Consider the following 23,731-nt stretch of genomic DNA (forward strand, 5'->3'; position numbering starts at 1 on the left):
TGGGCTTTCCTAGCTCTGGCCCAGCCACACATTTATTTTCCCTAACTCTGCCCGGCCCCTTCCCCTCTGCTAGAGCCTCCGTTTTCAAGCCTGGCGTCAGCATTTTCCCCTAGAGCTTCCACCCGCCCACGAAGCAGAGCCCAGTCTCAGCCCCGCGCCTCCAACCCAGCCTCGCCCCTGCAACAGCCCAACCAGCCCCCACGCCGCCGCCTTTCACATTGGCGCCAACGCCGCCCTTTCCCGCCGCTTAAGAAGTTTCTCGACCGCACCGGCCAGTCAGCGCCCTTCTTAGCTACCATTGGCCAACAGGAGCCATGATGCTACCTCAGGGGCGTGGCTTATTCCCCTGGTCACCAGCCGGCCAGAAAAACCCAAACTTCTGATTGGCACGAGAGCGGAACCAGCGCCTGAGCTTCCCCCGCGCATGCGTAATATAGGTTCATGTCCTAGGCCGCTGGGGGGGGGGCTTCGCGCTGCTCTCTTAGCCATCGGCGGGTGGTTCGAACGGCAGCGGATGTGACGACGTGGGCTCCCTACCCCGTGACCGGAAGGAGCCGTTTGAAACGACGGAGGCCGGGCGCGGGCAGGTCAGTAACCAGCAAGGTTATGGGGGAGCCGTTGTTGAGAGAGCGGCGCGTGCCGCCTGCTGCCAGATTCGCCCCGCTCCCGAGCTGCTGTTGCGGCGGCAGCCGGGGTGCCGGGTGTTCTGGTGGGTCGCCCCAAGCAGTATGCGCCGCTGGGGAAAGGGAGGTTGCTGGCGCGCCGGCCTGCCTCGCTGCAGACTTGGTGTGTTCCCGGGCCTCAGGTGGCGGCCGGGACCTCGCTGTTCTGGGCACTCAGCTTTTAGGGGGAAGGCTGGCTTATGTGCGAACCCCTTTAAGGGGAGGCGGGGTAGTTCTGGAGAGACACTAATCCCTCCGTAACCCTCCGTGTGCTTTGGGGCCCCATCCTGAGAGAAGCCGGAGATGGGGGTGCAGGCTGAGCCATGGGGTAAAGCACAAACGCCGCTAGCCTGGAACAAATATTTAGGGAGTGCCTCTCTCCCATGTCTTCCCACGTGCACTAACTACCCTGCACTGAGGGTCAGCTAGTGAGGTCAGGGTCAAAAAGACCAATGTAGACAGATCACGTGGGTAGATTATACCTATGGCTAATGTAAAGTGGCCTGTTGGTGGAAAGAGAATGAAGTCGGGTTTTAGAGGGCTTGTGTGGGGAAATGGTAAGAGACAGAACACTAGAAACTGCCTCTCCCAAATGAGAGTGCTTGGTGTGCATGCCAGCTTGCATCTTTGGGCTTGTCTACATCAGAAAGTTGCAGCGCTGGTGAGGGAGTTACAGCGCTGCAACTTTGAAGGTGTACGCATCTGCAGGGCATCACCAGCGCTGCAACTCCCTGTTTGCAGCGCTGGCCGTACTCCCGTTTTGTCTCGGGTGTAGAGGATCCAGCGCTGGTGATCCAGCGCTGGTAATCCAATGTAAACACTTACCAGCACTTTTCTTGACCTCCGTGGAAGGAGGAAGCCTCTGGTAATCAAGCTGGTCTCCTTTCCCAGCTTGCTCTCGCGTTCCCGGAACCCCGAGCAAGCAGGTCTCCTTCCCTGCGGTTTGCAGGGGGGTTCGGGAACGCGAGAGCAAACCGGGAAAGGAGACCAGCTTCGCCGCGGTTTGCTCTCCCGTTCCCCGAACAAGCAGGTCTCCTTCCCTGCGGTTTGCAGGGGGGTTCGGGAACGCGAGAGCAAACCGCGGCGAAGCTGGTCTCCTTTCCCGGTTTGCTCTCTCGTTCCCGGAACCCCGAACAAGCAGGTCTCCTTCCCTGCGGTTTGCAGGGGGGTTCGGGAATGCGAGAGCAAACAGCGGTGAAGCTGGTCTCCTTTCCCGGTTTGCTCTCTCGTTCCCCGAACCCCGAGCAAGCTGGTCTCCTTCCCTGCGGTTTGCAGAGGGGTTCGGGGAACGCGAGAGCAAACCGCGGCGAAGCTGGTCTCCTTTCCCGGTTTGCTCTCGCGTTCTCCGAACCCCCCCTTGAAGCCGCCCAACAGCGCTGCAGTGTGGCCACATCTAACACCACTTGCAGCGCTGGTTGCTGTAAGTGTGGCCACTCTGCAGCGCTGGCCCTATACAGCTGTACTAATAAAGCTGTAACAACCAGCGCTGCAAAATTTTAGATGTAGACATGGCCTTTGTTATGTTCCCTCATTATAGTGAGTGGTTGTTTACTCCAGTGATGCCTACAATGCAGAATTCTACTTCTTACACTAACTCCTTGCACTACATTTTACCAAAATCTGAAATATCAAACATTTAGAAGTGGCTTCTGCTTTACTGATTTAGTTTGTTTCTTCTTCCTGAAATTTCAGTTCTTCAGGTTTTGCATAGGGGTAGGCAACCTATGGCATGCGTGCCGAAGGTAGCACGCGAGCTGATTTTTCAGTGGCAGTCACACTGCTCTGGTCCAGGGAGCTCTGCATTTTAATTAAATTTTAAATAAGTCTCTTAAACATTTTACAAGTCTTATTTACTTTACATACAACAATAGTTTAATTATATTTTATAGACTTATAGAAAGAGACCTAAAAACATTTAAATGTATTACTGGCACCCGAAACCCTAAATTACAGTGAATAAATGAAGACTCAGCACACCACTTCTGAAAGGTTGCCGACCACTGCAGTAGGAAATAAAATGTGTGTCTCTCTTTTTTTCTGTTTTTTTTTTTCCTCACTGCCTATGTCAAACTTTTGATTCATAATTTGTTAGCATTGATAAGGGACAGATACCAGTGGCACATTAAACATTTTTTTTGTAGTTAAAAAGTCACTGAGAAACTGGTTATTTTCTAGTCATTTTTACAAGCAAGCTATTGCTGATCTGGATCACAGCTTCATATGGTAGACATTCCCCATCTGGTCTGTGGAGAATTTACAGGTCATATAATCCTCACTCTTTGTTTCCAACTGCTGAATTACATTAAAAAACAGTTTAAAATACTTTTGTTTGTAATATTACTTTTTCTTGTAAGTAATTGCTGTAGTTGGTACAAGGATATGAGATAAGTGTGAAATAGTAGGTAAGGTGATCTGCATGAGGAGGAGGTAAGGCCATAATGCCATTTAGTCTGTCCACCCTTTGAAATATTCTTCCATAGCAGGAAGTCTGACTGTTTCAGTCCAAATAACCCAGTACAATGATCTTTTATTGATATCTGTTTCATAAATGGAGTGAAGTTGTGGCATGCATGCTTTTTGAGGCTCCAGTTGCTCAGTGATTGCCTTGTGAATGGAGGAGTTGTCCATGCAGAGCTTATTGCAGGTTTAGTGGCCAAGTGATAAAAGCATTTGATTGTAAGCTTGTGGCAAAGACTTATGCTTAATGCCACTGAGTTTTTTGGCGAAGTGTGCAATGAGCATGAATATCTTTATAGATTTTTAGGATTGTGCTGAGATTTCTGATTTCCTGTAAGTATTTTTAAATATAGTATTTTTACTTTATTCTCTAATGTTGTTTTGATACAGAAGTCAAATATTCAATGTATGCAAAGATGAAAAGAAAAGTGGCAAAAGGTGGGAGACTGAGGCTTAGTCCTAACGAAGAAGCTTTACTTTTGAAAGAAGAATATGAAAGACGACGAAGACTAAGGCTTCAGCAGGTATGTCTGCATTATCAACGGTAGGTTTCATTTAGATGGTTGAAGAAAAGAACATCTACAGTTTAGGAATACACTTCTTTAAACAGTACTGTCACACAGCAAAATTTGCAGTTTGGTAACTTACTGTGTTGTGTTTTGCAGAGTAAGTTTGTGAAATGCTTTCGTTGTCAATTCATTGTACCTTTTGTGGTGGCTTCTCTCTTCACTGCTCTTTGCCCAGGCCCCATGGGGCTCTGTCGCTTCTTTCCTTCCTCTACACCTTACTCCTGAACAATCACATCTGAATGTCTCTCTTCAACTACCACTCATCTATGTTGACAATTACTACTTGGATATGTCTCTCTACTCTTGAGGTATCACTTCCATACAGACTCTCATTCCTGACTGCCTTTTAGACATTCCTTCTAGACAATGCACTGCCAAATCAAACGAAACATGATTAAAACTGAACTTCTCCACTTTCCACTTAAACTTCCCTTTCCTCCTTGGTCACCTTTGGGGAAATTCTGTGATTCTCCATGTACCACAGCTTGGTGCCTTAATATAAAATTGAACTCTTCTCCCCTCTCTCTGCATCCATGTGGCTGATAAGTCCTGTAATTTTTTCCTAGGTAACATATTTAAAATCTGTCTCTCTCTCCATATCTACTGCTCTCTTATTTCATCCCTCATCTACTGCAACCTTCCTCTCATTGGTTTTCTGGAGTCTCATTTTGTTTTCCTTCAATCTATCCAAAATGCTGCCATTAAATTGTCTACTTTAGCTACTGCTGTGTCTGGCCCCTCTTTTAATGCCATTATTGGCTCCTCCTGGTACAGAGAAACGAAAGCACCTTGCCTTTAAAGTTCTTCAAAGCCTGGCTTCTAATTGCCTTTCCACCCTCGTAACTTTCTGGAAAAAAATGCCGCATTTCCTGCATCCTTGTATGTTCTCTGTTTAGATTGTGTGGTCTTTTGAGCAGAGACTTTCTACAACTAGTAAATCTTTCTTTCAGCAGTGGTCACTGATTTGGCATGGGTATGTTCTAACAACATGCAAGACTTGTTTGCTAGCCTCTTAACTCTCTCTGTTGACAGGTGACTTTTGTCTTGTGTAGAGAGAAGGATATTAAATGTTAATGGTTGTCAACTGTAGCTCATTATGAATAATCTTATTTATTTAAGCTTTTTAGTTTGGAAAAGGGAGAAAATGGTAACGTAGATATGCTCAGAACCCAGTTAGGTTGATCTGAGTAGTCAGTAAGGTGGATGATACTGAAAGAGTCACTAGCAAGTTGGTTAAGGGTCTGCTACAAAAATAAACTCTGGTAAGTCACTAATAAAATGTAATTTACTTGCTCAGGTTAGAGAGCAGGAGAGGTACATTGCCGTGCAGATAAGACAAGAAGTGAAGCAGAGGAGAGATGAGCAGCTACATCAGTTGGCAGAGGAACTGAAGGCAGAGTGGTGGAAAGCACAAAATCAGAAGATTAAAGCCTTGGAAAAACTTTATCTATCAAGTTTAAGAGCTGTGGGAGAGGGACACAGACAGGCAAAGGAAAATGTAAGTAAACAGTCATTTGATATTGTGTCATAGTCAAGGCTATCAGAAAATATATGCTGAACTAAAATTATAAGGATTATGGCTTACAGATTTCTGTGACGCTTCTGCCCTTGCACTTAAAATGCCTGAAGTGATATGTTTTTTTTTTAAAAAAAGCCAATTTTGAAAACTTGCAAAAATATTGACATGCACCTTTATACACAAACATGTACCATGAGATAAGACATGGTGTGTGGTACTATAAAAGTTTTTTATTGGTATTTATTTACATTTGCATTGCTTTATGAAGGATGAAGATCTTCAGGCCTCAGAATGCAAAACAGCCAATAATTGATACGTTTTAGGAAGAAGCTTCTCTTATTGGTGGGTTATGGCGTACAGGGTTTCTCATGACTTCCTCTAAAGAATCTGGTACAGGTCACAGTCAGATAGGATGGACAACTGGTCTAATTCAGAAATGTAATCTGTTAAGCAGACTTCAGAAGAAAGATGTTTAAAACTTGGCATAAACAAAATACATGATGGTGTCTGAGAGTATAAAAGTTTTATTGGTATGCATTTGGGATGACTTGTTTACTTGTGTAAATAGTTATCCCAGACACATACTCAAAAAAATATTTATACATTATCACATCTTTTCTTAAACATACATGTGAATGTACGTGAACATCTTTACAAAAATCCTGTGCAGAGCCCATCACATAACTCCTGTTATGAGCTGCAGAGGACTTTATCTGGGCTTTCTGCCCTGGGGTCTTGTCACAGTCCCACCAGTGGTTGTAAACTGTTTGCACAAAAACTTGATTGTTTTTCTTCTGACTTACACTGCACAAGATTCAGAACTCATTGAAATAAAGGAAAATCTCTCCAATGACTTCTGTGGACTTCGGATCAGGTTTGTAGAGAGGACGGATTGTCATGCCCCTAGCTCCGTGCATTAATTGTATGTCTAAACAGCAACTACACATGCGTGGCTAGCCTGTGCCAGCCAACTCAGGCTGTGGGGCTTGGGCTGCTGAGCTGTTCAGTTGCTATGTAGACTTGTGGGCTCAAACAGCCCGAGCCCAGTGAGCACAGGACAGCTGAAAATGTCTAGTTGCTGTGTAGACCTACCCTAGAAGTCAGGAGACCTAGCCCTGCTACAGATTTCCTGCATGACCTTTAGTAAGTCACTTAACCCCTGCCTCAGTTTCTCCATCTATAAAAAGGGGATTATGCTACTTCACCTGGTGTTGAGACTTAATTATTACAGAACTGCTTTAATATCTAGGATGGAATGTTCTGTAGAGTTGTATATATGCTGTAGAGGAGGCGACTGATTACAAAGGATAGAGTTACTGCTGATGTATCGTAGGAATTGGCAACAGTGAAAAGGAGGTACAAAAAGGATGTGACATTGTAAGGAGCTTTTGCTAAAATATTACGCTGTAGATAAATTGTGGTAATAGTTCCTTGAAATGCTAGTATCATTTTGCTATGAAATAGGTATTTTGAAAAATTATTCTTGCTTCCAATAGATGAAGTTAGCAGTCAGTGAGTAGATGCAGAGGGAAGCTAAACTTTTCAAACTGTTCCAGTGAATGACAGGGGGAGGGGGAGTGCATGGCAAATTTGTTATTGGTACAGTACTATGCAAAGAGCGAATAGGGAAGGCAATAGAGTAAGGGTAAGTGATTATCCAGAATATTTAGATTTTTGTAGCATAGGATTAAACATATTGATGCATTTCTATCATATGAGTTGCTATTTGTCAGCAGTAACACTTGAATTGTCATGTTGATAGTATTATAAGTAATTAGAATGTGAGTGAAATGTTTGTTATAACATTAATTACATTTCATTGTAAAGGAACCTGATTTGGTGGCTCTGGCAAAAGAAGCAGAGGAAAGGAAACAGAGAGCAGAGAAGAGATATAAGGAAGCCCTGAAAGAACAGAAAAATCAAAAAGAAAAATTGTTGAAAGAGCAAACATGGTATATAGCGGTAATTTATTTTATTTTTCTTTAAAATGCAGATTATAGTGTATAAAGAGTGAAATGCAGGAACCTTGAGACTTCTTGTTTGGTACGTTTTGTAGTTTAGGAATTCCATGTAGTGCTTGATGAAGTTATGGAGTTTGGTAAGAATTCTATCTTGAGAAACAAGGGGATAAAATGGTCAAATGAACTAGATGGCTCAGTGAGCTCTAAGTGCGATGAAGGACTTTTCACCTTCATCACTGGTTTCAGCCCACTTTGGTAGTTGACAGCTGGTCAGTGACACATGAAGTGAATTGATCTTGGTTCAGTTCTTGAGGGCAGATACCTACTTCATAAAATCCACCATCATATTTTTCACTGGCTGACAAGCTTCTTAGGGCTCGTCCAGACTACGGGAGGGAAATCGATCTTAGATACGCAACTTCAGCTATGTGAATAACGTAGCTGAAGTCGAATATCTAAGATCGAATTACTCACCCGTCCAGACGGCGCGGGATCGATGTCCGCGGCTCTCCGTGTCGATTCCGGAACTCCGTTGGGGTTGATGGAGTTCCGGAATCGATATAAGCGCACTCGGGGATCGATATATCGCGTCTAGATTAGGCGCGATATATCGATCCCCGAGCAATCGATTTTAACCCGCCGATACGGCGGGGTAATCTGGACGAGGGCTTAGTGTTCTCAGCAGATGAGTTCAAATCTGAACAGATGTGAAAAAATAAATGATATTTGTTAGAAGATAGTATTACTAGAGGAGAGATGAGGTGCTATAGGTAAGTTTTGCATACATGTGAAAAATTAAAGTGGGCAAACCAAAGTGACACATGCAACCCAGTGATATTCAGGAAGCTTATTTGAAAAGAGGGGTTGATTTTGTTCAGAAGCTTGTGCACTCTGCAATTCTGATCACTTTTTTACCATACGCATTATTTCAAGCTATTGATTACTCACGTTACCTTCTATTTTCAGTTACGTGTTCACTCATCAAATTACGCCTGTTCACTCACCCCTTGAGAGTTATTATAAGGGTACATACAAAGATTAATTAAAATAAGTTTTTAGGTTTACCTTTGATTTTTACAATACTAGTATTCCTGTTCGAACACTTTTTTTCCAACCGTTCTTCGTTTTTTCCTAAGGCGAACAAATGCACGTAAGCATGCAATGTATGTCGAAAAAGAGAGAGCTGCCAAAATTGCAGGCCTGCCACCACCTCCACCCCATCCTTTTGAGGTGAGTATCCAATATGTGGGGATGGTGATAATTTCAGGGTAAAATACAAACATTACTTTGGCTTTATTCTGTCTTCTAGAAGCATAACATCTGAATTCGTTATTTGCATGTTGTAAGTTGCAGTAGTTTACCAAAGACTATTCAAGGGCAAACTAAAGAATTAATTTTATGCACAAACATATTCATTGTCATTAGGTTTTTTATATTTAATTTGGGTGGTGGTGGTAGTGGTGGTTTTTTTGTTTTGTGAGACTAATGATTTTTCTTGATTGATGAACTCTTTCTGTCTTTTATTAGTGTCAGGGTCTCCTTCCCACTTTGAACTTTAGCATCCAGAAAGTGGGGACCTGGATGTCCCTTCTAAGCTTAATTCCTATCTTAGTTCTGATAATACTGCTACCAACCAAAATATAGTGTTTGGTACACGTTCTGTCCCCCGAAAACCTTCCCTGGGGAACCCTGAGATATACCCTGATCCAAACTCCTTGGATTTTAAAACAGAGAGGAAATAACCTTTCCACCCTCCTTCTCTTCCCCTCCCAGACTCTCCCTGAGAGAGAGACACTGATCCCAACTCCTTGGATCCTAAAACAGAGAGAAATTAACCTTTCTCTCCCCCTTCTCCCTCCCAGACTTTTCCTGAGAAGTACACTGATCCCAACTCCTTGGATCCTAAAACAGAGAGGAATTAAGCTTTTCCTCCCCCTTCTCTCCTTTCCCCCACCAATCCCTGGTGAGTTCAGACCCAGTCCTCTTGGGTCTTACACAAGGACAAAATCAATCAGGTTCTTAAAAAGAAAAGCTTTTAATTAAAGAAAGGAAAAAAAGTAAAAATTATCTCTGTAAAATCAAGATGGAAAAATGTTTACAGGGTCTCAGCTTTACCCAGACCAGAGGGACTCCTCCCTCCCAGCCTAAGTATAAGTTACAGCAAACAGAGGTGAAATATCCTTCCAGCAAAATACGCATTTGCAAATAAAGAAAACCAGCAGAAAGCGGATGAGATTTATATCTATTACTTACTATCTTGAACCTGAGAGACTGTTTCAGTAAGACTGGAGAAATTTGGTTGCACCTCTGGCTTCTCTTAATCCCAAGAGAGAACAACAAACAGAACAAACAGCACAAAACAAGACTTCTCTCCACCAAGATTTGAAAGTATCTTGTCTCCCGATTGGTCCTTTGGTCAGGTGTCAGCCAGGTTCACTGAGCTTGTTAACCCTTTACAGGTAAAAGAGACATTAACGCTTAACTATCTGTTTATGACAATTACCATTGAGGCAATTAAATGAAAGTTTAAATGCTCTTCCCCCAAAATACATATACAGCCCCAATGCCCTGTTTTAATGATTTAATAATGTGATACTTTGGTTTGCATGTGTAACTGAGAGCTTTAAGATTGTTAGCTTTTCTTCTTCTGCTGTTTTTGCATTTTCTTTGTTACGCTTGTGGAATATGGAGTACAGAATATATGCTAGAAAAATTTTGTGATGGATTTGGGCCTATTGAGGTGTCATCTGATGTGCTGAGACATCACTGATCCTGTCTATTATGCCAGCCTGGGTCTCCTTTACCCGGCCTTGCTGGGTTATGCTCACAAGCTTCTTCCAGTGAAGCACACAGGCAGGGTCACACCCAGCTGCACAGAGAGACGGAGATCTACTCTGGAAAGATTCAGCCGTAGGGGCTTGCTCCAGCTGTCTGATGCCCACTCCTTTTAAGAGATACAAACCTAAAGGTTTTATGAAATTTGCCCTCTTCCTCAATGTGGAGGGTGATATACACAACTTCTTGCCTCCTCCCCCCATTAGAAATTACATAAATTGTGTTATGTTATTGTCATAAACAGATAGTTAAGGGTTAATGTCTCTTTTACCTGTAAAGGGTTAACAAACAGGGAACCAAACACCTGACCAGGGGACCAATCAGGAGACAAGATACTTTCAAATCTCGGTGGAGGGAAGCCTTTGTGTTTTTTGGGTTTTGCTTTGTTCTCTCTGGGCTCTGAGAGTGACCACACGTACCTACAGGCTCTCTAATCTTCTACCAATTTTGTGAGTACAAAGGTAGAAAGGCGGTATAGTCTTTTTATTTGTTTTCCTTTATTTGCAAATGTGTAGTTTGCTGGAAGTATTTTAAATTGTATTTTGCTGGGGGGGGAGGCTTCTTTCTAGTTTCTATAAGCTGACAGACTCTGTAACTTTTTACCATCTAAATTGCAGAGATAAACTTTTTACCTTTTTTTCTTTTTTTTAAAAGCTTTGCTTTAAGACCTGTCTGATTTTTTTTTTTTTTTTTTCAAGTTAAGGCTCAAAGGAACTGAGTCTGGGTACACCAGGGAATTGGTGGAGAGAAGGGAAAGAGAGCAGGGGGGAGAAGGGAAAAGTGAATTTCCTCTTTGTTTTAGATTCACAGAGTTTGAATCTGAATCTGGATTGCCTCTGGGTGAAGGGAAAAGAGGAGGGGGGAAGGTATCTTTCCTTTCTGTGTGGTGATTCAAGGAGTTTGAATCACGGTGATCTCCTAGTGTACCCAGGGCGGAAAGGAGCTGGGAGGAAGAAAGGAGGGGGAAGGGAAATGGTTTATTCCCCTTTGTTGTGAGACTCAAGGAATTTCGGTCTTGAGGTCCCCAGGGAAGGTTTGGGGGAGACTAGAGTTTATCAGGCACTCTACTCTAAATCCTGATTGGTGGCAGCACTACAGGATCTAAGCTGGTAATTAAGCTTAGGGGAATTCATGCTAGTACCCATATTTTGGACGCTAAGGTTCAGAATTGGGAATTATATTATGACAGTTATAAACAAGCAAAAGTTTGTTAACTACAAAAGGTGAATTTTAAGTGAATATAAGAGATAACAGACAGAACAAAGCAGATTATTGAGCAAATAAACCAAAGTACACAAGCTAAGCTCAATATATTTAAAAAACATGTTACACAATGTAATTTCTTACCCTGAATGTTGTTTTAGGCAGGTTGCAAAGTTTCTGTCGTTCAGTTTGTTATATTTCTTTTGAGACTGGACCCCTGTCTGTCTGGACTCCGCCCTTGCCTTTCCTTCCCTTCAGGTGGCTTTTGCAGCCCTTCTTCTTGGGTAGACAGGCCATGGAGAGGAAGCGTCTCATTTGCCTTCCCACCCTTAAATAGGATTTACATAAGGCAGGAATCCTTTGTCTCCCAGTGGTGTAGAAAAGTGAATGAAAACTAAGATCCTGATCCTGCAGTAATTTTGCATGCACAGACGTGTTACACCCACTTGGAGTTCCATTGTCTGCTGTGGGCCTTCTGTGCTGTGCACCACAGAGGTCCATCTATTGTAGAATTGGGGCCTGAGTTTGAAAAATAACACGAAACATATTTTAATATTAGAGAAAGAAGTCTTTCAAAACTGTGTCCACTGTTAGTTCACTTAATATACCTGTTGACAGTATATCCACTTCTGGTATTGAAGGATCACAGTATATTATCGTAAAGTGTATGAAAGCCTAAGAAATTACTCTCAGGGCAGTGGCTTTTAGATGTGAATAATTAGGGCCTTGATCCAGCAAAGCACTTATGCACATGCTTGACTGTGAGCACACAGTCCAATTGACTTCAGTGGGAATATTTACATAATTAACATTGAACAAGTGCTGTGCTGGACTGAAATTTTAGTAATGGGGACGGGGGAAATGCTGGGGCCCATAAATTTTTTTTTTTTGAAAAATTATGGTTCTTATAGAAGCACAACAAATTGTTTTAAATTGGTAAACTCTTGATTTCAACACTCTTAAAAATAGCTTAAATTATGTTTTGTTTTTTGTTAAATTGCAGAAAAATTTTCTGCCTCTATGATCAGTGTGCTGGAGTAGGGTGAATTTTTCTCAGGCTGGATTGTAAACTCCTAATAGAAACTCTGACATTCTTAACTACAGGAGCAGTAATAACATTGATCACAAATGGAGAAATAGGCCACTAAATGTCTTTGCGTCCTAAAGAGATTTTTTTGTAGTGTTAATTGGAAAATTACAGCCTTGTGACATAACTTTCTGATCTTTGCAACAAATATTATTTGCAACTCTTGCATAAAATACTGGAGATTTGATTAAAATCTGTTAATGACTAGTTAATGTTAAATTTTCAAATATTTCAAAAGAACTATATCTAATGATATTGCTACGGTTGTAGGGAATAGGGCTAGCAATAGGTAATCTATTTAAGTTTAGTTTGGGAATTGTCTATTTTCAAAGCTATAATTACGATCTATAAGTATTTTAATTTATGTGGGTGTGTTATAATTACTTTCATTTATTGTCCCAGATAATTCTTGTAACTCTTATTTTTATATTGTTTGACATTTTAAATGGTTAAATTGTCAGTGGGGCTATATTATTGATGCATCACCAATATTTCTAGACTAGAAAGCATATGTTTTCAATACTTACAATAGAGTGGTGGTGGTCTCATTCTATTGGGAAGGTTGAAACTGGCTCCCCATTAGCCAAGCCGCTCCCCACAACTAAATACAAAACCAAAAACACCTTGAAATTCTTCATGCTACATCTATCCCGGGGTAAGAAGTTTTTCTGGGAAACCTAGTAAAAAGCAGACAGCTTTGAAGTTACTGGTATTTTAAAAACTTCGCTCTATTTTCTGAATTTTTATTATTCTATATAATATTCTGTATTATCAGAAGTGACTTGGCCTAGAAATTCCACATTTATTTTGTTGGCCTTGGTGAGAAGTCTTTTTTTGGGGGGGCATCTTGGAGGATGGGAGAGCTAAGGGGGAACAAATAGAAGGAAGATAGGAGGTTAAAAAGATAGAGTTTAAAGGGCCAACACTTATAGTGAAATATATATTGGCCACCTTGATGTTCAAAGTGCTGGGCTGTGCCAGAGGCATAGGAAATTAGGGAAAATATAAAAAGGTGTAGAGATGGAAGTAGAAGACTAGAGAAGATATATGAAGAGGTGGTATGAAGTCTGGCTCCCTGATCTTGGAATGGGGACCTCTGAAGGAGATATGAGGTAGATGCACATGAAGGAGGCAAAACACTTGTAGGGCATGAGTGGGTGGGGAGTACAGAGTACGGCAGGAGCAGAGGTACAGGGTTTGTATATGCATGAGATATGGAGAGAATATGTTGAAGTTTTCAATGGGTATAAAGGCCAACCGTCGCCTCTGCTGCATTTGTTTGCATCATACCCTGCTTAGGTACAACTCCCATCCTCTTACAGACCATCTGTGGGCCACTAACATTTGCAGGAGAGAAACCTTGCTTTCGTGGACTGAGGCCCCCTCCAGTAGACATTCTACACCAACCTAATTTAAACCTTTTGGCACTCATTTTAAAAAAGCCCAGGGAAATTGAGAAACAAAGTTTGAAGATTTGTTTCAATTAAGTATTGCTAACTCTCCTGTTTCCCTCCCTTCCTCCCAATTGCATACATTTTGTAGGAACAGCATAGACATCTGCTAATATAAGCAATGTCTTTTCTTGAATGGAACTTCTAGTAATTCTAACACCATCATAAGACATTTAGGCATTTGTAGACATAGTCTGCAGTGGAGTGTATTTGAGAGATTTTATTTTTGCTTTTTTATTTGAAAGTATATTGTGTAGTTATGGTTGTCCTACATCGTGACAGCTGCTATAATTGGGATCTGTATTAGTACATTAAAAACAAAGCACTTTTAAGGTAAAACTGTTGAAAATTGAAACCATATCCTTAAGATTAATGACAGTTGGCAGGGAGGAGTTTGCCTTGGGCTGTTAGACCCTGTCAGTCATTAAACCGTCTCAATATGCCTCATGCTGAATGTGGTTTGTTAGTTAATATATATGTAAAGTTTGAAAATCTGTGCAAATCATTCAATTATGTTCCATTTAGCTCAGTGTTTCTCACACTGGGGTTGCCGCATGTGTAGGGAAAGCATCTGGTGGGCCAGGCCAGTTTGTTTACCTGCCCAATACACAGGTCCAGCCAATCGCAGCTCCCACTGGCCGCGGTTCGCTGCTCCAGGCCAATGGGAGCTACTGGAAGTGGCTGGTCGATCGTGGCTTCCACTGGCTGCGGTTCGCCAGACTTACGGACAGGGCAGGTAAACAGACCAGCCCGGCCCACCAAGGGCTTTCCCTACACAAGCGGTGACCCCAGTTTGAGAAACACTGATTTAGCACATAATGGAAAACAGTGTGGCTGGTAAAGTAACTGATTATTTGTACTTTCTGCTTTTTAGAACTTTGAAGTGAAAAGACTGCCTACGGTGAAAGTCTGTAATGCTGACAATTTTTCTGTTACTCATCACCATCTTTTGGAACCTTATGTGGATAGAGAAATGGACACCCATCAGGTGACTGATACCAAATATGCCTATGGTGTATGCTCCCTTATTTCAATACTATTGTATTGTATCTATGGATTTTAAATCTGCAGCAGCAGATATTAGTTTCACAGAACTTGTTTAAAATCTAGGAGTTGGTATGACATAATTAAAATGAAGACATGTCAGCTAATTTGGATTTCAAATGGTGAAGACTTGTAACAGTGTACATTGTGCGTATGTATTCAGGCCACTGTCCTGCAGATATTTACTTGAGTAGTCCCTTTATGTTCAGTGGGACTGCTGCTTGCCTAAAATTACCCAGGGATTGTTAAATGTTTGAAGCCTAAAGACTGAGGGTATGTCTACACTACCTGCCAGATCGGTGGGCAGCGATGGATCCAGCGGGGGTTGATTTATCGTATCTAATCTGGAAGCAATAAATTGATCCCCAAGTTCTCTCCTGTTGACTCCTGTACTCCACTGCTGCAAAAAACTCAGGCAGTCGACAGGGGAGCAGCAGCAGTTGACTCACCAGGGTGAAGACTCCAAAGTAAGTCGATCTAAGTACATCTACTTCAACTACATTATTCACGTAGCTGAAGTTGCATAACTTAGATCGATTTCCCCCCGTCCCTCAGTGTAGACCAGGGCTAAGGGCAGATGCATCAGAGCGTTTCATATGGGAAACTTTGAAAATGTTTTCCCCTTTGTTGTTGCCTGTGTATCCTTGTTTACTGGCCATGAGTTTTCACATTAACTTTCTTCATCTCTCAGAGGCCAGATTTCAGAAGGCTCTTACTTTGCAGAACTCACAGAACGTGTTGATTTTCTGTATGAATCTGGGAAGACTTCAGTTTTTTCGGTTGTATTAAAAAAAAAAAAATTCTACAGCATAGTATGAAATCAAATGTATAACACTGTCTGTATTCAGCATTATACCTTGTATTGAATGAAAAATCCTGGGTATTTTTTGGTGTAGTCAAGCTACTATAAACACTGTATAAGGGATTTTCCACAGTAGCACTTGAAACTAGAACAATTTGGCATCCCAAAATGAGAGGATTATAGATGTCACTATGTACATGTGCCTTTTTCAAAAGTATGAAAACAATTTTATGCTGCTTCAGTTGAGAGCTGTATACATTACACGTTGTATACAGCCATTCATAACTACTTTTTAAAGTAGTTTGGCTGAATAATTGAATACAGAATTGCTCATTTATTATCAGCTGTATTTTGAGTCTCCACAGTTTCATGATATTTGAACTGTTACTAATTGACTACCAGCCAGATGCTCGGTTAGTAGCTGAAGAGGAAGCAAAGCGGTTGGACAAACTACAAAAAGAGGAAGAGAGAGATAGGAGAGAACAGCTTGAAAAAGCACATCTGAGAGGAAGTCATGCCTTGAAGATAGTCCATTTGGCACAAGTAAGCAAAGTGGAAATAGTACACTGTAATTCTTCTTAATGTCAAAATGACCAGCAATTAAAAAAAATAAATAGTAAGCTGGATTCTAAATTAATTGGTTTGAATTAGAACATGCTGACTTCAAGAAAGACCTTAGAATAATGAATGTTTTCAAAATGCATATCCTTAAAAGAAAACTCTTCTTATTTTGCTCAGCCCTGCAATCAGAAAGTTCAAAAGGTAAGAAGCAATTCTCTCAGTCATTAAAATGAAAGGAATTTGAAAATTAAAGGAATACTGCAGATAGTTCAGATTTGTGGCTAATGCCCAAATTTTATAAAACCTGATATAGCAAATTTTATTTATTGTTTTCAAGTATTTTGAAAAAAAGTTTTGATTAGGTGTAGGTCCTGAGTTGCAAACACTGGAAAAGGAATGTTGAAATGAGTGCAGAAGAAGTGGGAATGTACATTTTGGTTTTTAAATTGACTTATTTTTGTTACCAAAATTGCACACACACAAACATATACATAGTAAATAATGCCTGAGACTGATTTAAAAAAAAAAGTGGTGTGAATTTGAGCTTGCAAACTCTGTTGGTATGCTTCTAAGTTCTTTGCTTCAGAACTATTTGGCTTGATCTTGAAAACTGCTGCCCTTTTAATGTAAAGGGTTTTTAACTGAAGTCCTGCAGTGTGACTAAACTGCTTAAAGTGGTCTAAATCAATAAAGTGGTCAAATAGCAGGTACAATTTAGGCAGTTTCAAAGCTTAAGAATTTCAGAACCCCTATCTCTCGCAGTGTTTAAGAACTGTAGTGGTTCCTTTAGTGACCTTTAAAAATATTCATAAAACTATTATACTAATTTTCTTCAACTCTAGATTAAGTTTTAATGAAGAGTGAAGTTTTCAAAAGTGGGTGAGTGAAAATCTTTGGGACATAGGGTTTATAATTTTTTACTTCTACAAAAGCCTTATTTAAGCTTTATTTCTTATTTTAATTCTTGCTTCAATGCTAAATGAACATTAAAAACTGAATATTGAAACATTTAATTTTAGGCAAAATACAGTTCTTTTAAACATTTAAAAATGAACTATGCATTATATTAAGTAATAGTGACATTCCTGACTTTGGAAGTTGAACTCTAATTCTGATAGCCCTTCTCATCCCCATTTAGGTATTTAACTGTGTTGTTTCATAATGATGACAGAGTGCTCAGCAGTACCCAGAAGTGCATGTGAATAACTAGGCTGTTTTAAAGCTAAAACATATGTTCTGAATTCAGCTTCTCTGCTCCCTTCCTTTCCTAGTTTTATAAGAGATGACAGAGTGATTTTTAATTCTGCATAGTAAAGGTGATTGCAGACTATGTACATTTTAACCCAGCAGTCTTTACAGGCAGCATGAGTGGTCAGACTTAATCCACAGAATATTAGCTGGGAGGAAGGTAATTATCCTCACTTTACAGGTGGGGTAATCTGAAGCAGCAGCTACCTCTTACTAGGAATGCACAAACTTTACCTTCAAAAGCCTAGGTTTAAATTAACTTGAGTGACAAGTTAAATGAGTTTGTTCTCAATCTAGCCCATGTCCCATACTGCCATAGTTCAGCCCCAAGCCTCTCTGCTTGTCTTGAGTCTGTTGATACAAGTCTGAAAAAGCGCTGTTGGCTGAGTGTTTCCAGTGATCGTCCTACCACTTTGGAATTCACATCTCCCTTGATACAAAATACCGGGATCTTTTGAGTTCATTGTGGGGCTCATCTTTTTTTTTTCCCCCCCAAGTTGTTTGAATATGGGGGGCGAGTTTAAAGATGACAAACTGTTGTATGGGGAGAAGGATTTAATTTTTGAAATCAACTTACTTACTAGTGCTGGGTTATATTTGTGATATAATTAAATTATATCTAGGGTGCCTAAATCACATACTACAGTATATACTCGTTCATTAGCCTGTTCGTTTATAGTCCGACCCCCCCAAAATGGATAGGTAAAAGTAGCAAAAACTGTATGACCCTTTGATAAGCCGACCCTATATTTCAGGGATTGGAAAACTTTGGGTCCCGGCCTGTCAGGGTAAGCCACTGGCAGGTCAGGATGTTTTGTTTACTGGGAGAGTCTGCAGGCCTGGAGCCCCTCAGCTCCCTGTGGTCGTGGTTTGCCATTCCCAGCCAATGGGAATTGTAGGAAGTGGCGCATCTCTTATTGACTTCAGTTGGAGATGAGTGCTCAGCACAGTGAAAAATGAGATTTTTGTCTCTTCTGTTTCTTGATAATTTGAGAAGGCTGAAATGATTTTTTAAAATATTTTTCTGCCTTTTTTATTTTACGTAAGCAATTGTGCTTCTGTTTAGCACAAAGGTCTTGATGGCAACTAGAGAATTAGAAAAATTATATCACAAGAGATGAGTGAAAGTTGAGCTTTTAAGAAAAGAATGGATTTTAGTCACTGTTGTAACTCCCTGATTTTTGTTTTAACACTTGTTTAACTTGACTAACATTTTGGAGAAAGGAAGCCTTTCTTAAATTTTCAGTGTCCCCAATCTGTCAGGTACAGTGTGTGAGCTAATGATGTATATAATCTCCTCCAAGACTCCAACCAGTCATCCAGCAAAATTAGGGAAGACCAACATTGACTGCTGATATTTCTAAGGTATAAAATAGAAGGAAAATATTTAAAACAGACTTTCAGAGCTTTTTATACATCATGACAATGCAAGGAGAGTACTAGCCCAATCCAAAAAAAATCCTTTGCAGGTCAGCAATTTAACAAGGACCTAATGTTATGTTCTATAAAATAGAAAACTTGGAGTTCTCCTGTATTTAGGAAAATTTGGTCTCGAGTATATTTTCTGATCTTTAACATTGTAGTGGATCCTTCAGTGCTGTTAATGACTCTTCATGCCAATAAACGAGTGTAGGATATTCTAAATTGATATATATTTTAAGAGGTGGTGTGTGTGTGTATTTAAGGTCAGGAATTTTGTTTTCCAGTATGAAGCAAGCATTAAACAAATCTTGTGGTAGCTAATATCAGACTGTCTGGATGTGAATGATAAACTTTGATTACTTTGCTACTTGAAGGACCGGGAAAGGCTAATGAAAGAGCTTGAACAGATGCAGAATATGGACCTGGCACGCAGAAGACAGATTGTGGCGCAAATGCCACCACAGCTGTTCGAACCTGCATACAGACGCATGGAAATTAAAGAAGACTGGCAGAGGGAACTGGAGTTTGCCTTTGAAGATATGTACAGTGGAGATAGGAGTAAGCTATTTTGAAAGATTGTGAGCCACTGTCAGCATACAGTATTAAAAAAAAATCTTTGTGGTAGGAGATGTAAATTAGATATGTGTTGAAAGACTCAAACAACTTTCTTAGTTTCTTTGAAACAAAGTTTTGGAGTAAGTAAGATTGACTTTTTTGAATTTTGGAACTCTTGAGGAGCTTCTTGTTTGGTGGTCTTAATCTTGCAATTTAAAGTGTTTTTATTCAGATTACAGATGGAATATATATGACTTTCACATGGTTTCATTTCTTTATTTAGAAATGAAAGGAGACATGATTTTGCATCTAGAGCCACAGCCTTTGCCAATTCCCTCTGATCGGTCTCAAGATGAGGACTTGGATATCTCCCTGGAGCCAGATTTTGCATATGAGACTCAATCAAAATTGGATGACGTGACAGAAAAGGAATCCCAGCACCCTAATGAACCAGAGAGTAAGAAACTTTCAAGTTTAACTCTTGTATTGGATATACTTCATTATTAAAGCCATTTGGATGTACCAGAGTGAAAAGAGAGGTATTCTTTTCGTACAGGAATTTTGGAAAATGTAGTAGTGAGTTTAAAAAAAAAAAAAAAAGTAGAAAGTACATTAAATAGTAGAGATCATAGTATCTTCATCTCTTTTTAATTAATTTTAACATTTAGAAACAATTCCAGAAATTGGAGTGTAATAAACACAAACTTCAGATGGAAAAGTGAACCCTCGTTTTTTGTCTCAGTCCTACGTATTGTGTTGAGTAGTACTGAGGACTATTCTAAGCAGTTGCAGGATTTGTAAATGTAACTGGTGAAATTGCATGTTGACTGTAATACATGCATATTATAAATATTTTGAAAAGTTACTTTAAGATATTTATGTTGAGAACCGGTATCTATCCCAATGGTCTCCAAACTTTTTTGATCGCGCACCCCTATCAGTAAAAAAATTTGAGCATGCACCCCCAATATATATATATATTTATTTATGTATAAATTATATACATGTACTACTGTACTAATATATAATGTACATTATAAAACATACACAAAAAATAGAAATTAAAAAAGGATGAGATAAAGATGAAATAAATAATTTTTTTTTTTAAATTTCTGTTTATGGTACAAAAAACCTTTTTGCTCTCTCACAAATTATTAATAATAATTTTTAGTCAGAGCAATGTGATTAGAATAGGAGTACTTGTGGCACCTCTAAGGTACCACAAGTACTCCTGTTCTTTTTGCCGATACAGAATAACACGGCTGCTCCTCTGAAACCTAACAATGTGATTGAATATGCTTCATTATTTCTGAAAATCTTGGTTTAACATTTTGTGATACAGTGATTCAAAGGTCTGGATTAGATTTAAGGTGCAGAAGGGCGCTCAGGGTGGGGTGTGGGGTCTCTGAGGACGCTCAGGGTGGGGGTGCAGGAGCAGGCTCAGGGCTGGGGCAGGTAGGAGATGCAGAACACTTACCTGGGGCAGCTCTTGTTTGGTGCAGGTGGCTCTGCGCAGCATCACCCCCATGGCCACGATTCTGGGAGCCGTGATTCTAGGAGCTGCCTTTAGCCCAGGGCCCTTCAGCCTCTAAAGCCCCAGCATTCTGGGTGGCCCTGCCTGGCCCGGTGTGGGGGGGCAGCTTCCCCACCCGCTCACTCGTGCCCTCCTTCTTCCAGCCACCCCCTCCCTTTTCCCCCCCTCCAGCGATGCTCCTCCTGCCACGCCACCCTTTTCTCCATCGGTGTTCCTCTTTCGCCATGCCCCCCCAATGAATTGTCTTGCGCACCCCACTTTGGAGACCGCTGCTCTATTCCATGTGAGAAAGTTGTCGTATCTCCTTAATCCATTTGTATAAGCAGCTAATGAAAACAAATTTTGCCAAGGTAAATATCTTAATAGGATGATTTTGTTTAGTCAATGACGTACATAATCTGTACCTTGTTTTGTCTTGTTCTTATACCTTTAAGAGTTTGAGGTCTGTGTTCCTCCTAGATCATGAAGTGAGAGTGGCTCCCCAACCACAATCAAAACTAGTCTTAAAAAAATTGCTAAATAAGATACGGAGCCAAAAAAACCAGTGGACTTCAAAATGTGAAGCAGAGATTCAAAGTGAAATTGAGACAATTGAGTCAGGAACACTTGCTAGTGAAGAGAGACGATTATGTGATTCAGATCCTGGTCATGAACAACATACTGATTCAGTCTCTGAAGCCATAGGTAAGTATTGTATAGCTCCCCAACTAAAATTAAATATGCTTTGAGAGCAACGAGGGCCTGGCTAGGCAGAGCGGTGACTACTACTTTACCCCTAAGAATTCTTTAGTGAACAGCCTAAACTTGGTGCTTTGTTCTGTTCATTTTGGAGATGTGGGGTAAAAAGTGGCTGCATGACTTGGCTTAAGTCGTTTTGACTTTCAACGAGACTTAGTTTTTGAAAACTTTACCATTGATCCATTTCTGAATTTTTTTAAAGAGACTTCTTTTACAGCGAAGTTTTTTGGAGGCTGAAATCACTTTCTCTTGTATTTCTTGACATACTGGATATCAAGTACCAATAAATGGGAAGGACATCTGTTTCTGGATTCAGTAGCTCTTTTGAATTATCTTTAACATGAAATAGATTGGGTTTACTGCTTGATTTGTAATTACTTTGCAGCCATTTGTTTATCTCACATTTTGCTTCTTGGATGTCATTGGATTAGTGCATGCGATTGGTTTTTAGAGTCTAACTATTAGGCAGTTCAGTACTGTAATTATTTAATAAATAAATGATCAAGTAACTTTAACATATTAGAATTTTATTTACACTTGTGAATGCATGTGCTGTAATGTCATAGTTAAAATTAAGCAGGCGTTCCCTGAAATTTTGGGGATGGCTTTGCCATTAAGGCGCATGTGTGTGGTGATTTATTACTTCATCAATAAGACGTGAGAAATACACTTTATTAGAGGGGAGCAGGAAACCCTTCCTCATGAATATTGAGAGCTGGTGGTAACAGTGACCATTCTTAATTTAAATGTTCTGTTGAAGCTGACTGGTATTCATGGGGATGCTGAGAAGGCAGAAGCAGAGGCTCAAAACTCTTCTGCTTGAGGGTGCATGAGGAGAGTCTCTTCTGTCTTTATCTAGTTGTGCTGCCTCTACACATCTCCTTCTGGCAGCAGAGACCTGAGTCCCAGCTGCTGCTGTTGCTTTTTCAGTAGCTCATTGAAGACTTAGAATTTTGACAGAAGCAGTGAAAACAAATCATGATCAGATTTCATTGATCTGTTCCAAAAAGCTATGAATGAATTTTGGGGAGAGGAAAAAAGAGTGAGAAGCTTGCTGCTCTTTTTTTAGCAGCTAGGAAGATGGTGGGTTGGAAAGTGTAAATACTGCTTCAGGAGGGTGTGTGGATGAAGAGAAGCCCCCTCCCCATCTCCCTGCATCTGGGAGAACAATGAAAAGGAGAAAGATGAAGCTCTCCATCTTAGAAGTTGCTGTTAAAACACAACCAATATAAAAGATGGGACCCCTCCGCAAGATCCAGGGACAGAACTCTAGGTGTGGTGGGAAGTGCCAATTCCCACCTTCCCAGGAGTCAGTGGGGATATTGGAAGAAGAACTTCTCATCAGAGTGTTTTCCTTAGACTCAATTAGGGAAACCCACCCCGAGATGAAACATTGGGTTGATCTGTAATACTTAAGTTTTTAATGTTCTGGCTAGTAGTTCCCAAGCCCTGACATGAGTAATATTCCTAATTGTGCTATCTGTTAAATATATATATGTTTCAGAATCTCCAGAAATTTTGGAGCATACTATTATAGCTGGAAATTCAGTCTTAATCCACCCTCAGGAACAAGCAGCCAAAATCAGAATGGAAGTAGAGACACAAAAACAGGTGTGTGTGTGTGTTGTTGTTGTTTTTTTTCTTAAACGTCTCAGGATCCTTTTAAAATGTGCTTTACATTATAGTTGCTGTGTTTCAAATCTAAGAATGGCCATATTGGGTCAGATCAGTGGTCCACCTAGCCCAGTACCTTGTCTTCCGACAGTGGCCAGTGCCAGATGCTTCAGAGGAAATGAACTGAACAGAGCAATTTATTGCGTGATCAATCCCCCTGTCATCCAGTCCCAGCTTCTTGCAGTCAGACGTTTAGAGACACCCAGAGCATAGGGTTGTCCTTGACCATCTTGGCTAACAACCATTGATTGACCTATCCTCCTCCGTGAATTTACCTACTTCTTTTAACCCAGTTACACTTCTGTATTTCACAACATCCCCTGGCAACAAATTCTGTAGGTTCACTGTGTGTTATGAAAAGTACTTCCTTATGTTTGCTTTTAAACCTGCTGCCTACTTCATTCGATGA

At 40.6% G+C, this 23,731-nt stretch overlaps 1 protein-coding gene across 10 annotated transcripts in view; it reads left to right on the forward strand.

The window, feature by feature from the left end:
- Window positions 1-498: 498 nt before the first annotated feature.
- CEP295 (centrosomal protein 295) overlaps window positions 499-23,731 on the forward strand; it is a 79,295-nt gene continuing 56,062 nt past the window's right edge. For 5 of the 10 annotated variants that reach the window (XM_030559332.1, XM_030559374.1, XM_030559341.1 and 2 more), the window contains exons 1-11: window positions 721-786; window positions 3,510-3,643; window positions 4,986-5,186; window positions 7,035-7,159; window positions 8,305-8,398; window positions 14,619-14,732; window positions 15,993-16,133; window positions 19,196-19,379; window positions 19,660-19,833; window positions 21,370-21,594; window positions 23,153-23,259. In XM_030559332.1, the coding sequence (XP_030415192.1) occupies window positions 729-786; window positions 3,510-3,643; window positions 4,986-5,186; window positions 7,035-7,159; window positions 8,305-8,398; window positions 14,619-14,732; window positions 15,993-16,133; window positions 19,196-19,379; window positions 19,660-19,833; window positions 21,370-21,594; window positions 23,153-23,259 (1,557 nt within the window). In that variant the 5' untranslated portion in view covers window positions 721-728. The other 5 variants (XM_030559350.1, XM_030559357.1, XM_030559382.1 and 2 more) reach the window with 5 other exon arrangements.

The sequence above is a fragment of the Gopherus evgoodei genome, chromosome 1 (assembly GCF_007399415.2).
Source record: "Gopherus evgoodei ecotype Sinaloan lineage chromosome 1, rGopEvg1_v1.p, whole genome shotgun sequence".
Taxonomy (NCBI): domain Eukaryota; kingdom Metazoa; phylum Chordata; order Testudines; family Testudinidae; genus Gopherus; species Gopherus evgoodei.